The sequence below is a fragment of the Haplochromis burtoni genome, unplaced genomic scaffold (genome assembly GCF_018398535.1).
Source record: "Haplochromis burtoni strain Fernald_Lab_line unplaced genomic scaffold, NCSU_Asbu1 Contig_400, whole genome shotgun sequence".
NCBI classification, from domain to species: Eukaryota; Metazoa; Chordata; class Actinopteri; order Cichliformes; family Cichlidae; genus Haplochromis; species Haplochromis burtoni.
This window is the reverse complement of record NW_024582761.1, coordinates 48,087-64,252: the sequence shown is the minus strand read 5'-3', so window position 1 is coordinate 64,252 and position 16,166 is coordinate 48,087. Positions and strand designations below refer to the sequence as shown.

Here is a 16,166-nt window from a genome sequence, read left to right as displayed (position 1 = left end):
GTCATTAAAGATGCTCCAAAAAGCTCCAACAGCACAAGCGCGGTCCAGAGGTCCAGTTCAGGTGAAGCTAGCAGACAGCTACACCTGTGTCTCCATCCACCTGTCAGTCAGAGGCCACGCCCCTAATAATGCTAGCTTTAAACATGTGAGTTATAAAAAAACGTGTTACTGTTGAAAAGTTTTAACAGGAGAGTCTATGGGAACTGACTCACTGCTGCCTCTGCTGGACATCAGAGGAACTGCAGCTTTGTTTCGTCTCTCTGTACCTCAGGCCTCGGATTCGTACTCACATCACAGTTAAAACAACATGAATCCCAGCTGCTGTGCTCTGAGGTGGAAGCCAAGGGGCAGATTTTGGTGCTGAAATATTGCCCTCACAAACACATTGACAACTCTGGACTCCTGATTGTTTTTTCAGACACATTCGTGGCCCGTGTGTGAAATGTAGGGAGTGTGACCTCATCACAGCCCACTCCTCCTGCTCGGAGGATTTCAGATCCTGACGTGTCTCTCACAGATTCCCGGGAGGTCACTGATCCAGGATCAGCAGCAAAGACGAGTCAGTGCATCCTTTACAATCATTTAAAAGCAAAACCATCTATGAAGATGTGACAATAAACATTTTATATTACACTACACTTTTATTTACACACGAGGAGAACTGGCTCATGTGGCGTCGCAGACTCGGTGCAGATGTGTGTTTAGTTTTCCGCTTTGGACTCTGGAATCGTCCGCAGACCTTCCTGATCCGGCCATCGGGCTGATGTCCACGTGATGTGTTCTCCTGTGCTGAGCACAGTCTGTCTGCCGTGGTCTGAGGAGCAAACTCAAGCAGAGTGATGTCACACAGGGAACTTGGTGACAGGCTTTAAGCTGAGAGCATTTTCATATTAAAATGAGGCGTTATCCACCTCACAGGTGATTTATGTTTGGGCCTCAGCGGGTCAGGCGCTCGGGGGCTCTGAGTCTATTTTCAGAGGTTCATTTCTGCTCTCTGCGATGCGCTCTTCATCACTCCTCTCCATGTGGGCAGATAAAGTTGGCAGAGCGGAGTGAAACCCATTATCTGAATTAGTCCTCATTATACGCTCTCTGACTGAGATCATTTCCAGTGAATTAAACCATCATGAGTTGAAACTACTTCTCATTTTCTCTTGGATGAGTCCTTCAGGACCTCTGGGCGTCTCCGAGCCGCAGGTTTGAAACGCGATGCCCTCCCACCGACCCCAGGGACCCTCGGGACCTCGTGTTATAAGTCTGTCGCGACGGTCACTAAACTGTACCTGCACATGTCCGAGCAGATGACCGTGTGCTCTGATCGCTAATAATGGCACCGAGTGTCATGTACAGCTTCAGATATTACAGTAATGTGCAAAAGAAGCGAGTCACCTCATCTCACAGGAGATGTGTGTGATCGTACCTGGAAATCCAGAGGTTGTACAGTTCTTGGAAGTCAACATTTAGTATTAAAGTTTTGGGAATCACTTTACCACCATTTAATGTCAGACTGTGTCATCTCTGGCATTTTTCATAGATTCAGGTAAAGAAAAAGGCAGCAGTGATGTGTTCTGGTGACGGGCGGCTGGCAACAAAGAGCCTAAAGATACGATCAAAAATGATTTAAATAAAATGTGATGATCCATCAGAAATGACCAGAACGAGGTCTCAGTGCTAATAATAACAACAAGCGACACGTGAGGGGTCCTGACGGCGACACAAGAAACCTGAAATATGAACCTGTAAACCTGCATCTGTGATCATGTGACGTCGTGCAGCACACGGGGAAACGAGACAACGTTCCTCCAAGACGACGGTGCTACATATGACAAAAACCCCAAAAGAAAGACACAACAGTGCAACAGAAAAGTGCAACAATCACTGTGTGTTGTGCAAAAAGTACCTTGATGTATGAGCACAGAGCTGATTGATCCTAATCCATCTATATGTATAATCATATATATGATTATATCACTGTATACAGATTAGGTATATAAAGCCCTGATTCTCACTTGTTGCTAATCGTCCTGCTGGTTGACGCTGACGCGTTGAACCTTCACTTCCTGTTCTGATTTTCTGGATGTTTCCCGTCTGTGACGTTTAAAAACATGGTGGAGGGGCTGCTGTCTTTGGGTGATTAAAGAAACATGTATTCAGAGCCGTGTCTTCGTTTGAAAGGAATGAGCTTTGGCGTCGAGTCGAACTCTTTACAGATTAGTCTGGATTCACGCGGCGTGGACGACGCAGGCTCAGCTCGCTGCTGCTGTTGTTTTTTATTTGTTTAAAGGGCTGCGAGCTCATTAGCCGCCTGCGCCCGCCTCTGCGGTCGTACAGGTGTTTTCACAAAGACGGACGCTCGGGGGTGTTTTACTGTTGCTGTTTTCAGCCAATTGGACTCAGCGCGGAGACAAACAGATCTTTACCTAATGACTCACCTTCAGTCTGAAAATCCAACCCAGACACACACAGCTGCTCGGAGTCTCTCCGGGGATTAGAGGAGCTCCTTCTCCGGGCTCATTTTCCACGTTTTCTCTGTGGAAATGAAGTAATTTGATTGATTAGCAGTGCAATTAAAAGGCTGAGTGTTTTCCCTTTTAGAGGCTTACACAAAAAGTCCAATTAAACTCATTATGGCGACACAGAATATGTATAATTACATCCCTCAGCTCAAAAAAGACATCAGTATTTATTACACATCATAATGTGTTGCAGTTAATGTTTGCTCTGCCATTAATAGTTATTATTTTTTATGTGGACGGCTGGATGAAGATGGTTTCAATTCCCCCCGCAGCTGTAAAACAGGAGTTGGGGCTGCAGAGCCTCATGACTTTGGCTTTGTAGTTTTGGCGTCTTCAGCCATGCAGACAAACTGGTTTGATTAATGCAGCGTAATATGTGATGACGAGAGACGGAGAAAGCATCAGTTTATGTTACAGTGCATTCACATTTCCAACAGCAAAAGAAACAATGTGTTCAAGCTGGTAAAATATTGTTGTGAAAAACACAGAATGAGTTGATGTTGGCGACCTCGTCTCACAGACAAAGACAGACGCAGTGGCCGTGACATCGCTCGCTGGTCACTGATGCCCTGCTGGGAAACCTTGATGTGCAGCTCTGTGATGTGACTCGGAGGAGCGCCTCATTTTCAGGCTCATTGGAGTCACTGGACCTGAGCACGCAGTGTCACATCTCAGGTTTTTGAAACACAGCATGACGGAGCTGAAATAAACTTTAAGTTTTTATTCAGTGTGACCAGAAACAAGGGCAGATAAACCCAGCAGGTATACAGAGGTCAGAGGTTCTATCGGGTAGGAAGTCTTTCATCGCCACCTGGTGGCAAACGTTCCCTCAAGGCAGCAAACAGCAACCTTGAGGGAACGTTCCCTAAAGGCTTCCTAAATGTTGCATTTCCGACTGTTCCCTGAAGGTTGTTTCTGTAGGATCTCTAAGGGAACTCTAAGGAGCCTTCAGGGAACGTTCCCTAAAGCTTTGCAACCAAGCAGCTGCTCTCTTATGGACATTTTAGGCTCTCGTTGCCTAGGTTACACTCTAATGTATTCATGGTAGCTCTTTCACTCGCGCCGCTGAAATCTGAGAAACGTTTATCGGAGTCCCGCCACTTCCTGTCACAAGCGTTTTTTTGCTGATGTCACTGAATGTCGTTTGCTTTCTGCGGTCTCGGGTTATCAGGTCACTCCTGGTGTGTACGCAGCTTCAAGCACCGCACTGACTTCATGTTTCCGAGCCCCGAATCCTCGTCCATGTTTTTTCCGTCTGCATTGCGTGACTGTGAGCTAGCTCTCAGCCGCGTTACCAAAAGACAGCTCAGGGTTGAATCTGAAACCAGACGTTCACTGAATCCTCTGTCAACATCTGTCAACATCAGTCCATAGTTTCCTTCCTGATGTGAACTCCGTGTTGATGCTGGGAGTAGAAGAAAGATGTCAAATCCTTTTTGGACTTAAGTGGAAAATTCACAGAGCCGTTCAGGTGGAGATCAGTCCGCAGGCTGTTTGAGGCAGTCAAAAGCATTTAATACATGAAAAGTTGGGTGAAGCACACTGAAGCAGAGTTTGCAGCGTGATAAACCGTCTCTCAGGTGCTTTTGCTGCTTTTCAGTCTCATGGAAAACATCAAACAACAGATTTTAAATCCTTTCCTGCTGCCGGTTTATCTGGATGACCCGTGCAGCTCAGACCTTTCCCTTTCAAAGTCGAGCGTGGAAGCTTCAGTCTGCACGCCGGCTGTACGTCACCCACTCACCTGGAACGTGAACCTCCGGTGTGATGACATTTCCTGCAGCAGAGGAGTCATTGAAGTGTGGATGGGAGTTTCACTTTGTAGACTCTGATTTCAGCTGGGAGTGTTTACAAAGTGCATCTCCCTCTGTTTGGTGGGCGGGAGAGAAATCCTGCCAGGCCCTGCTGGTTCCCAGTAAAAGCCATCGATCTGCTCATTCCCGACCTGTTTTCCTTTTTTTAGCTGCAGCTCTTCGTGTCAAATGGTGGAAAGTGAGCTCGCTGGAGCTGAATACCAACTCAGACCGTAGGAGGCGGTTAGTACACGGCTTAAATAAAATCTCTGCCCTTTCATTTTCCCTTCACAGAGTTCCAAACTGAAGCTTTTGTCTTTTTAAAGCGCAGTGAAAGGTCGAAGTGTGAATTAGGCCAAGGTCCAGGTGATAAACTGAGCGCGCTCAGTAGGGCTGTAATGAGAACGGGTGATGGAGTGAACCCGTGGCATCTGACGGAGACAGGAAAGCTCCCCCCGGGAGAAGGGCGAGGCAGAGACGGAGGATTAAACTATCGATCTTCGTACCTTCTGCTGTGCCGTGATCAGAGAGATCAAATCGAAGACCTGCTGTGAGACGAGTTTTAACGAACGCCATCGCTGTGGAGACGTGTCTGTTTGATCTCCTCCATCTGTGGGAACATTTTAAAGAAACAAAAATCTATTTGTTTCTTTAATATGAGAATCTTGGACTTACGTTTTAGTAAGGTTTCAGAAATGTGCAGTAATTTCAACCCTTTCAGGATAAAACTGTGGCCTCTGTAGAGGACAGCAGGACTACAGGAGCAGGGATGAGGTGGAGGAGGGTCAGATGTTAGGAGGAGGAAGGTGAAAGTTCAGAGGAGGTGGATCTGTGGCAAAATAATTACACCTGAAGTCCTGCAGAGGGAACCATCTGCACCCTTGTTGCATACATCTTGGCCCACAGTCCAGAGAAGCCAAGGATCAAACCACCAACCTTTAAACCAGGGGCGTCCAACTGCAGGCCTCAAAGGCCGGTGTCCTGCAGGTTTTAGACGTGTCCTTGATCCAACACAGCTGTTTTAAATGTCTTGATGTTCTCCAGAAGCTGGTAATGAACTAATCATTAGATTCAGGTGTGTTGACCCAGGGTGAGATCTAAACCCTGCAGGACCTGCAGTTCCCCACCCCCGCATGGCCTCCTAAGACTCAGCCTTCTTCACCTGCTGGTTCAGGCTGAGAGTAAAACCGGTGCTCCAGGTGAGGCTCGAACTCACAACCTCGGCATCGCTCTGCTGAATACTGTCGTATAAGTACCGCGCGCTGACCGATTGCGCCACTGGAGCATCAGCTGCACTGGGCTGACCTGAAACTGTCTGTCAGGCGATCATCTGATGGCGTTTGAGCCTCTGATGCTGTGGGACTGTGCATAAAAATGTCTGAATAAGTCGAATTTTAATGCCACACTTTGGATAAAGCCCTTGGATTAAAGCTGCGTGTCTGCACTTCGATCACAGCGGATGGTTTAAAAGCTGCTGTGGCGAAGGACAGAGACAAAACTGCAATAACGCGTCAGCATTCAGAGCTCGTGGACCAAAGTGCTTCACAGCAGACAGACCTGACAGCGCTGCCTGTGCCCACTCCCACAGGTCACATGGGTACTGGACTCTGGATCACTGCCACTCTTTGCTTTCATTGACACGCAGGGAACTGTGACAGATGTGAAATCCTCACCTGTCAGGCCAAAAACAGCATTCCTGCCTCACAGCGCGGCCTCTTCTGTGGAAATAATGAACAGAGCTCTTTGTAGACGCGGCCATTATAAATCTGCCAGCCTCACACTCAAAGAGAACACACAGGGCTTCCATGTCACAGCGACTCTCTGGTTCCCGGTTCAAGAGCGTTCTCACCTGTGGGAGCCGGTCTGCAATATGAACTCTGAAACACCTGAAGCGAAACCATCAAAGCAGCTGAAGCAGGAGAAACTGAAGCTCCGAAGGGAAATTAATCCAAAGCGTCTGATGTTAGATTCACATCAGGCAACTTTCCTCAAGTCTTCAACTTCTTTCTGCAGCAAGAGTCCTGACAGGGACTAGAAAGAGAGAGCAGATTTCTCCTGTTTTGGCTTCCTGTTAAATCCAGAATTCAAAATCCTGCTCCTCACATACAAGGTCTTAAATAATCAGGCCCCATCTTATCTTAATGACCTTGTAGGACCATATCACCCTATTAGAGCACTTCGCTCTCGCTCTGCAGGCCTACTTGTTGTTCCTAGAGTATTTAAAAGTAGAATGGGAGGCAGAGCCTTCAGTTTTCAGGCCCCTCTTCTGTGGAACCAGCTTCCAGTTTGGATTCAGGAGACAGACACTATCTCTACTTTCAAGATTAGGCTTAAAACTTTCCTTTTTGCTAAAGCATATAGTTAGGGCTGGACCAGGTGACCCTGAATCCTCCCTTAGTTATGCTTTAATAGACGTAGGCTGCCGGGGATTCCCATGATGCACTGGGTGTTTCTTCTTCACTCACTGTGTGTTAACAGACCTCTCTGCATTGAATCATATCTGTTATTAACCTCTGTCTCTCTTCCACAGCATGTCTTTATCCTGTCTTCCTTCTCTCACCCCAACCAATCACAGCAGATGGCCCCGCCCCTCCCTGAGCCTGGTTCTGCCGGAGGTTTCTTCCTGTTAAAAGGGAGTTTTTCCTTCCCACTGTTGCCAAAGTGCTGCTCATAGGGGGTCATATGATTGTTGGGTTTTTCTGTGTTGTTGTGATTTGGCACAGAATCACAAACATGGTTTCACAGGCTGTTGTAATGTAAGCTGTCAGTTACAGAGCAGCAATGTCCAGCATAAATTGAGACTATAGCTCAGAGAAACCTCTGCTGAAGTTTATTTCATGGTTAAGTTTTACATACAGTACATATGTTTATGAAGGGTCAGTGTTTTTCTCCTCAGGCACGGAGACTGTGCAGGAAAGACCACCAGCTTAATGTGACTCCACACGCTGTAGCTCATATACCTCTGCAATGAGATGATATGCGTCTGTGTGTGTGTGTGTGTGTGTGTGTGTGTGTGTGTGTGTGTGTGTGTCTCTGTCTGCAAAGGCGATAGCTCGAAAACATTTTCATGAATTATGAATTCTGATAAAACTCTGTGGCGTGTTGAGCGAGCTCATGTTAACAATCATTAAAATTCCTTCCATCCACTGAGGTCAACGTCCTGATTTATTGGTGGAAAAATGATAAAAAGGCCTTAAAACGTAGAAACTGTGATTGTTGTGTGCTGTCAGCATGTAGAAAGCATAAAGATTTAAAGCGAGCCCTGATAACAGCTCGCAATTCCATATTTTCCCCACTGACAGGAAAATAAAGGGAAATGTTCCCAGCTGTTCCGACACGGATGATGAAGAGCTTCAGCTCTTTGCTTACAGGTCTGCAGTTAATAACTATAATAATATAATAATTAATATAGGGTCAAGGTCAAGGTCAAATTTATTTATATAGCACATTTCCAACAGTCTATGCTGCACAAAGTGCTTAAAATCGAGGTGTGCCTGCAACTGTAGATAGACCACTTTCTCCAAAACTTTAGATAGAAAAGGGAGCTTTGAGATGGGTATATAAATATAATTTGTTATATTATGAAGACATAACCAGGTCAGAGGGTGACATCATCACAGTGAGAGATCATTATTAAAAAACAGTTTCGCCTGCTGTACGTTTACACTGCAGAATCAGCTCAGTGTGGAAAAACGCCTCCTCCACATAATCCTGGTGAAAACAAGGCTGGGAGACTCTTCTTCTCTGGGGTTTAATGGCAGCTGGCAATGGTGTGATGAACGCCCGGTGCGGAGTTCAAATCTACATGTCCAGTTGCACATTCGTTGCTTTTGTATTTATTACATTTACAACCCTAAAACTTTCATTTGTTTAACCCGATGAAAAAACCCAGAGGATCTTCAGGGAACGTTCCCCAAAGGTTCCCTGAACGTTACTGCTTGCTGGGGTAAAGGATTTAAACCATGGACGTTAAAATGAAGCGTAAATGCCTTAAACCCTGCTTCTACCTGAAGGCCACCAGGTGGCTGTGATTGCAGAAAGACTTCCTGTGCTGTGAGAAAACAGCTTGATGATGAGTTAGTTCCATCTTCATCGTCCTCTGCACACGTGAAAACCATCCCAGGCGAACCTGAGCTGTCACGTGACGCACCTGACACGACTTCCCTGATAACGGTGTAATCTTGTCCGCAGTGGGAGAACGAGCAGCTGCACAGCCTGGAGGAGCGAGGTCGTCTTCTCCTCTCCCTTCAGTTCCTGCCTCCGGTCAGTCTGGAGGATAAAGCCGTAGAAGGTGGAGGTGAAGGCCCTCGCAACGGGGGTCTCTGTGTGGGCGTGAAGCGCTGCGCCCACTTGGCAGCCATGGATGTTAACGGATTCTCCGACCCCTACGTGAAAATGTAAGAGCCCCACGTGTGTGTGTGTGAGTCCAAGACTAAATTCATTTTCCTTTGAAATCATGAACGGCGCTGTTCATTGGCTGTGGATGGGTCTGATTTAGACCAATCAGTTTGCGTATCAGGCTGTTTGTTTCAGCTGTGAATAGGGATGGGTATCGTTTAGGTTTTATCCGATACTGGTACCAAACCGGTACTTTTGAAACGGTGCCGGTGCTTAAAGAATGAAGAACACAAAATTGGTCCAAAAACCTCTCATGTTCAGCTGTTTCTTTGTAAAAAGATAACAATGTTAGCCTTTTCTGCAGCTATGGGGCATATATGGTATCACTCTTGGCTGGAAGCAGTGCTTAAACAATGGAAAAAACAAACTTTGTCCAAAAACCTCTCATGTTCAACTGTTTCCCACTTTTTCTTTGGTCATTTTAGCCTTTTTGGCCAGGGTGAAGGGAGCATCTGCCATCAAACAAGAAGACAGCCGCATGTAGCTATGATGATGTTTGCTAGTTCACCTTACATGCATTAATGTAATAACGTGGTTAGCCTACTCAACGTAAATTACACACGAACAACATGAAGCTCCTCACGCAGAGAAGAACGGCTGCTGCTGCATCATCATCCTCATCATTTCTGCTACACTGGCAGGGCTAGGGGCCAGGACTCTCCTCTTCGGGTTTTTAGGGGATGTTGCTAACTCCGGTCTGATAACAGGCACCACACCCGCAGTAGATGTGCTCGGTGTGAGGACTGACTCACGGCTGCCTCTGCTGGACACTAGGGGGACTGCAGGTTTCATCGTTAGTTTTTATGTCCCAAAGGTGGAAAAAGATCCCAACCATAACCTGCAGGGGGCGCTGCAGTCCTGTGTTCATGCTGTCTTCAGCAGTAAAACTTTTTTGAAGAATTTTACAGATTAAGCGATCGGAGTGAAGACAAAGCTCAGAGTTCTCCAAAGGAATCAGAAAAAGTCTTTTTGGACTGATCTGAACTGCCGCTCATTATAAAAAATTCTTCTGTAAATATATTTTGTATAACGAAACAAAAGGTCATTCAGACACATTAAAAATATTTTTTAGTTCAGTGTGTTTTGCTTTTAGGCACTAAGAGGTTACTTCTAATCAGTGAGAGCTTTTTAATTCCTAATTTGTACCTAAACTTTTGCATTTCCAGCCAGATATATTTATTTAAAGAAGAAAAGTCATATTTTGGAGATATTTTGGCATGTTTGAGCAGTGAAGTGCCTTTTTGTGGAAAAGCTTCTGTTAATGTTTCAGCATTTTGGCCGTTAACCAAAAAGATAATGGTCTCCCCGAGTAACTGTTTAAAAGCAGGGCTGGTGAGGGGTGCTGGTCGGCACGTTGGTCCAGAATGGAAACAAAGATTTCTTTGTTTTTTTCTGCGGTTTCCTCCCTGCAGCCATCACTGAGGACTTAACCCGACACTTCTGCCTGAAAAAGACAATTAAAAGCTGGAGTTTTGCCATCTTATTAACTTTTGCAAATCAAGGAAGCAGGTATTGTTTAAAAGCTGCGTCTGTTTCCTGGCAGGAAGGATAATTAGCGTGAAGGAGAGAGCATTGCGAGTGGCGTCTCGGCTCTGTCACAGGGAAACACCGGGGGCCGGAGCTTAAAGCTTCTCCTCTGCTTTTGTTTCCTCTCGAGGGACGCTTGCTTTGAAGAGGACGACAGTTGTTGTTTTTTTGTTTTTTCCTGTTGCACGCTCGCTGAATACAAACGGAGACGCAGCCAGAACAACCAGTCCTGGTTGGGAGGTTCACATCCCGATAAAGATCGACTTTTGCTTTGCCCGCACTCACAGTTTCTCCTCGCCTTCTTCTGGCTGTTCTCCGTCTGTACAGCCCCTCAGAGCATCCTTTTACCCTCTGCTCTAAGAGTTCGGGGCATGATTAGGTTTGGGTTAATCACTTCGCAGTCAGCACTGTAAAACTGACTCGATTATTTCTGCATTACAGCTTCAATAACGATGACTTCCAGGATTTCATCAGACAGCAGCATGAAATTCATCCTGCGCAGAGCGACTGTCGCCTCGGGCTCCCAAACACTCGTTTAATTAAGCTTCATTTACAGTCTATGACTTCAGATCGCTTTGTTTTCTCTCATTAATGCATTTCTTATTAACAGCAACCACACACAACGGAAACATTCACCTCCTCTCCAAGTCACTGATATGATATGAAACTCCCAAACAGAGTAACTGAACGGATCTGTTTAATTAGCTGAATTCAGTCTTTATTTATTTATTATCCCCTTCCTCAGCATTCACAGGACTTTTCCACTGAAACTCTGCAGATATTTCTGTATATTAATAGTTTCTGCAGACACACATATTGATGTTTCTCCTCCTTTTCTGCTTCTGCTGTCAGATACCTGAAGCCCGACATAGAGAAGAAATCCAAGCACAAAACGGCCGTGATGAAAAGGACCCTGAACCCTGAATTTAACGAGGTAAGATCCCCGCAGCTGCTCCCCTCGGCCGAACGGCAGCTCTGCCCTCACACAGCACTGCTGTTAACAAGCTCGCTCCATTCACCTCAGCGGTTAAAGTTTCATTTATATCTGGTCCGGCTCGCCGACGCCATCGCTGGAGGATGAATCTCCTGCATGTTGTTTTCGTCTCAGAGGAAATAACTCGTGTTTCTCCCACATCGGCGGATGATAGACCGACTGCGCTTCGCTGGCACTGAAATGAGTTTTTCTAGCTGGTGATGGAAAAAATTCAAGTGCAAACACTATTTCCTAATTTTATGGAAGAAACTGTAAAATGTATTGCTTTGAAGTATCAATAGATGTTGCTAGAAACATTTTGTTAAGGAGAAGACTTTGGTGAAGTTAGAATATGTGATTTAGGTGTTAAAAGTCCAGTCATGTGGTGGCGGCCAATTAATCAGGGTTTTAATCAGGGTAAAGACCCTGCAATATTACAGAGAATCAATAACATTAACAATCACACAAAGCCCTGTGAGCAAGTACTTGGTGACAGTGGGAAGGAAAAACTCCCTTTTAACAGGTTTTAACAGGAAGAAACCTTCAGCAGAACCAGGCTCAGGGAGGTCATGGGAGAGATGAATAAGACATCATTTTCCAGCAGCATTGTCTTCCAGTTCCTCCTGAAGCACTTCAAAGCCAAACAAGGTCTCTCTACCAAGTTCCAGATGTACCCCGGGTTCACCTTCTCGACAAAGACAAGGTGGGAGTGACAGACTGGTCTGAACAACGCCACAAAGACGACTTTTCAACACCGAGAGATGAGAACAGGTCAGAAAACTAGTTTGAGGTGTTGACTTGGCCTTGGTCCCAAGATCTCGATCCGACTGAGGAACTGTAGGGTCTGCTGGGAAAATGAGGCCGATCCATGGAGGGCAGAGAACACCTTCAGAAGTCCGCAGAGTTCTCGATGGGTCAAAGCGAGGAGGATCTGTAACATTAGGATCGGTGGATCTGACCAATCAGTGAATTTTAGCTTCCTGATGGGGTTGGAGGGTCTGGTTGCCTCATCTGAGCTGCAGGTCCACCCAGCGTGGAGGACCACCTCTCAGCCCCGTATGCACTCCATCCCTGCATCTCTTCCTCTTGTTTCTGTGTTCACTGCAGGAGTTCTTCTATGAGATCTCCCTGTCAGAGCTGGCCAACAAGACTCTGGAGGTCACAGTGTGGGACTACGACCTGGGCCGCTCCAACGACTTCATAGGTGAGCGAGCGATCAGCCCCATCCACCACTCGCCTGAACCCTGCAGCTTCTTGGGAAGTTGTCAGAAATGTGTTTTGTACTTGCGTGGAGTGTCTCAGTAAGTTTAACATCGTCCTCTGGCTCAGCTGTGAAAAACTGCTGTAAATATTCATTAGTCTAACACATGCTGAGATTAGTGTGTTTAAGCTTATCACTGCATATTTATCACAATTACCATCTGGATTACTGACTTAATTCTTCCGTTTTCATAAACGGTTCCTACTCTGTTAGTATTCTCATGTTTGTCCTCAAACAGCCAGAGAGGACACCTGAGGCGAGGCTGTTACGCTAACTGCAGGAAGTCTTCCTGTGCTTCCTTCCTGTTGTTCAGGTGGTGTCTGTCTGAGCGCCAAGTCCCAGGGCGACGCCCTCCGTCACTGGACCGACTGCCTGAAGAACAAGGGCCAAAGGGTGGAGCGGTGGCACATCCTGACCAACGAGCTGCCGCGAACCCTCAGCCACGACTAACCCCGAGCAGCGGCGTCCACGCATGCAGACAGTCGCTGTCGATGTTCACAGAGATTCTCGGGGTTTTTACAGCACAGACGTGAGCGACTTCAGCACAGGAAACAGCGGTAACTTAATGGACGAGTGTATTATAATATGAGCCACCATGAGAGCAGGGCGAGGCCGGAGCAGCATGGTGGTGTGCCTTCATTATTGATCTGTAAGTCATCTGGAGCAAAAAGGCCGTTGGGTCCATCAGCAGCGTCACATCTGCATTCAGCATCAAAAAACAGGGTCAATCTCCCGACTCATGAAGGGTGGAACTCTCCGGTGACGCGATGTGGCAAACAACATTTACAGAAACTAAGGGGCTGGAAGAGGCATTACAATTCAATTAAAACAAAAACCTCAAACATTTTGAGAAAAGTTATAAATTTGCCACAAAAAATGAACATTTTGTAAACAATAATATTATCTTTGACATGTTTTGGCAGCTTTTCATGAACCTTGTTTTAAATTTTACTTAATTTTTTTGTAAATCTGCCCATTTTTCATAAAATTTGTGTATTTGTTTCTTTTTAGTTTGTTTGGTTTTCTTATATTTTCACATCAAAAGACTTTTGTCTTTGGGTTTTTTTTTCATTCTTATTCATACATTTTCTCTGTTTCCTCTTGAATTTTCCTTTTTTTGGAGAAGTTTAAATTCTAGTAAATATACAATTTTTCTCATATTTTTTTGCTGTTTTTCTTTAGTAATTTTATATTTTCTCTCGTAAATTTGCCATTTTTTCCCTCATAATCTCACTCCTCTGCCGAGCCCCTTAGTTGTGATTTTTGCCCTCTCCTGGCCTAATTCGCCATCATAGGAACTCATCAAAGTTAAGAGAAAATGTGTGGAATTTAAGGCTGAAATGGATTTGCATGTTATTTTCCTGTGCATTACGTGTCTGGTGCTCTTTTAAAAAGTAAAAACGAGAAAGTCAAGCAGTCAGAAAATCTCTGTTCTCTGTTTACACTGAACTGTTGTTCCTTTGCTCGAGCACAGTTCAGTCCTGCAGTACTTACACAGCATGCTGTGCCAGGTTTACATGTACGTATAATCCAGACTGTGAGAAACATGCATGGACGTGTCTTGTGTTGCACTATAGCTAACAGCTAAAAGAGCTTTTGGGAGAAACTGAGCGCTAACGTTAGCTAGCTAAAAAGCTGATGGACTTGTAGCAAAGAACAGCTGAGCTGATCCACTTCCTGTTAATCCCATTTGACACAACATGTCGGCAGTTCAGCAGGAGGCGCTCTGAATGATTTCCCACTGCTCCTGCACAAAACGTCCAAATTTCATTTCAGTTTTAACCGACCTAGCATCCATAACGTGTCTGAACTGAAAGTCTTATGTGACAGTCGGCGCTTTGACAAACGGAATATTTCTGCTCGATGTGCTTCGGCATCGTGGAGTAACGTGTGGAGAGGAAGCTGAACCCATTTAAAGATGAAACATATCAAAATATGGACAACGTGAAGCTTTACGTTTGCTGGTGTAAAGTGGAGTCTTACAGTTGGTGGTGTTTTAACTCATGGGTTCAGGGAGGTCAAAACCTTCCTGCCCTTTGGATGATGCCGTCGTTTTGTTGAGTTTCAGCTGTCACACGGAGGACGTGGGGTTTCTGTTCGCTGTCGTGGATCATTTGGTTTAGTTTTGTTGGTAAAAACTGGTTGAAAATGATGACGAATGTAACTTCAGTTCAGTTACGCCTCCAGTGTAACATTACGTCTGTGGTAATGAGACCTGTTTAAATCAGTGGGTAGCTTTTTCAAGTGTGTTGTTGGGGAAAAAGACTTGACGGGGCGCTTTTCCTTACTGTAGCTGTGGTTTGGGGCCAGAAACACTTTTGATGGAGTTTGGATGCAAAGCTTTATTTTGCGGAGCACCGTGCAAATATCATCCTAACTGCATTTTAAAATAATCTCTGGTAAAAGTTTTTGTTCATATGTATTACTCTGTGGTGACTCAAGCATGTGCGTCAGCGAGGACTCCATCCACAGCAGTGACCACCAGTCTTAAAGGGGATCTATTGCAGTTTTATTCTCTCACATATATACAGATACGTTAAAAATAAGTTTATGGTTTTATTTAACTTTACCTGAAACTAATGACTGACACATAAACTCAGCAGGAAGGGAGGCGAGGGTCCTTTTCTGTGGCCATGACAAAGAATGCAAGTTCCCCTCCCTGTGCAGACATGGAGGTAACGCCCTCGATTACTCTGTCTGCACTCACGAGTGATTAATCACGTGGACGCTTACATGTCACTGGGACTGCTGGATAGTTGGTCGTTTATTCAGCTGTGTGAAAATCCCGGAGGAACCCACCTGGGGGATTAATAAAGTTTTATTTTATCTAATCTAATAACTTTGATCTCAGCCAAACCGATTTACTCAGGAACAAATAAAACACTGAAAAAAGCCAAACAATTACATTTTTAGGTTATCCGAGTGACGTATATATCATGTTTAACCCGAGTAACGAAAGATCACAGGGGGTCTGAAAACGATGAAGCTGGGAGTTCGCTGCTCTTGTCGGCTCCAGTGACCCTCGAGCTCCCGGTCAGCGATCGAGCTGGTGGGTAACAGACGTCTCTGAAAACGTGAGAGCACTTTTGCAAATATGCGATGTCTTGATGAAACGAACAGATATTTGAGGTTTACACAGCTACATTCTCACCTGAAAATATGTTAAAGCTTTAATTTGTGACCCAGAAAGAGAAATAAGAGAAATATTAAAACTTAGTAGCTGCCACCATTGTTGGAAACTGGAATTGACTGGGCTGCGCAATGAATTCTGGGATAAGGTGGACCATGAAGGACACACACGACCCATCCTTCAAATCTGGAGAAAAGGAGGACGCATTTGTCGGCCGCATTCGGAGGAGTCTACGAATTTGGACAGCCTTCATTGCGTTGCTGTGACGTAATCGGTCTACAAATGCGGCCTCAGGAGATTGCAGCCGACGTTTTGGGACACAGCTCTTGACTTGAAGCTGATGAGTTAGCTAGCTGGGATCAGAAATAGACTTTAGAGCATGAGGTTCAGGCCTATGACAGTGAATTATCGCCTCAAAGTTCAAGAAGCGAGTGAAGCAGACGTTGATGTCTCCAATATTAACACAACTTTTATTTTTTGGAACAACTTTCCAACCAAGACGACAGATACAGCAAATAAAGTTATTGAATGAGTGAAACGAGTTGGAATAGACGGGCCCGCGTCCAGC

At 45.4% G+C, this 16,166-nt stretch overlaps 1 protein-coding gene and 1 non-coding gene across 2 annotated transcripts; one reads left to right on the top strand and one right to left on the bottom strand.

The window, feature by feature from the left end:
* Window positions 1–5,500: 5,500 nt before the first annotated feature.
* Window positions 5,501–5,594, bottom strand: trnai-uau. The gene is made up of 2 exons: window positions 5,557–5,594; window positions 5,501–5,536 (listed from the first exon to the last, which is right to left on the bottom strand). It is a non-coding gene; the product is annotated as a tRNA-Ile (tRNA).
* Window positions 5,595–7,337: 1,743 nt separating this feature from the next.
* LOC106632516 (double C2-like domain-containing protein beta) lies at window positions 7,338–13,488 on the top strand. Its single transcript, XM_014330424.2, has 4 exons — window positions 7,338–8,706; window positions 11,087–11,168; window positions 12,315–12,411; window positions 12,782–13,488. The coding sequence occupies exons 1-4, from the start codon at window positions 8,669–8,671 to the stop codon at window positions 12,916–12,918; spliced, it is 354 nt and encodes a 117-aa protein (XP_014185910.1). The 5' UTR covers window positions 7,338–8,668; the 3' UTR covers window positions 12,919–13,488.
* The last annotated feature ends 2,678 nt before the right edge of the window (window positions 13,489–16,166 follow it).

Bases quoted from the DNA above. Each gene is read 5' to 3' on its own strand.
- LOC106632516 (XM_014330424.2), top strand. From the start codon at position 8,669: ATGGATGTTAACGGATTCTCCGACCCCTACGTGAAAAT. The intron at 11,169-12,314 runs GTAAGATCCCCG...TGTTCACTGCAG, and splicing joins TGAACCCTGAATTTAACGAG to GAGTTCTTCTATGAGATCTC. The intron at 12,412-12,781 runs GTGAGCGAGCGA...CCTGTTGTTCAG, and splicing joins CCGCTCCAACGACTTCATAG to GTGGTGTCTGTCTGAGCGCC.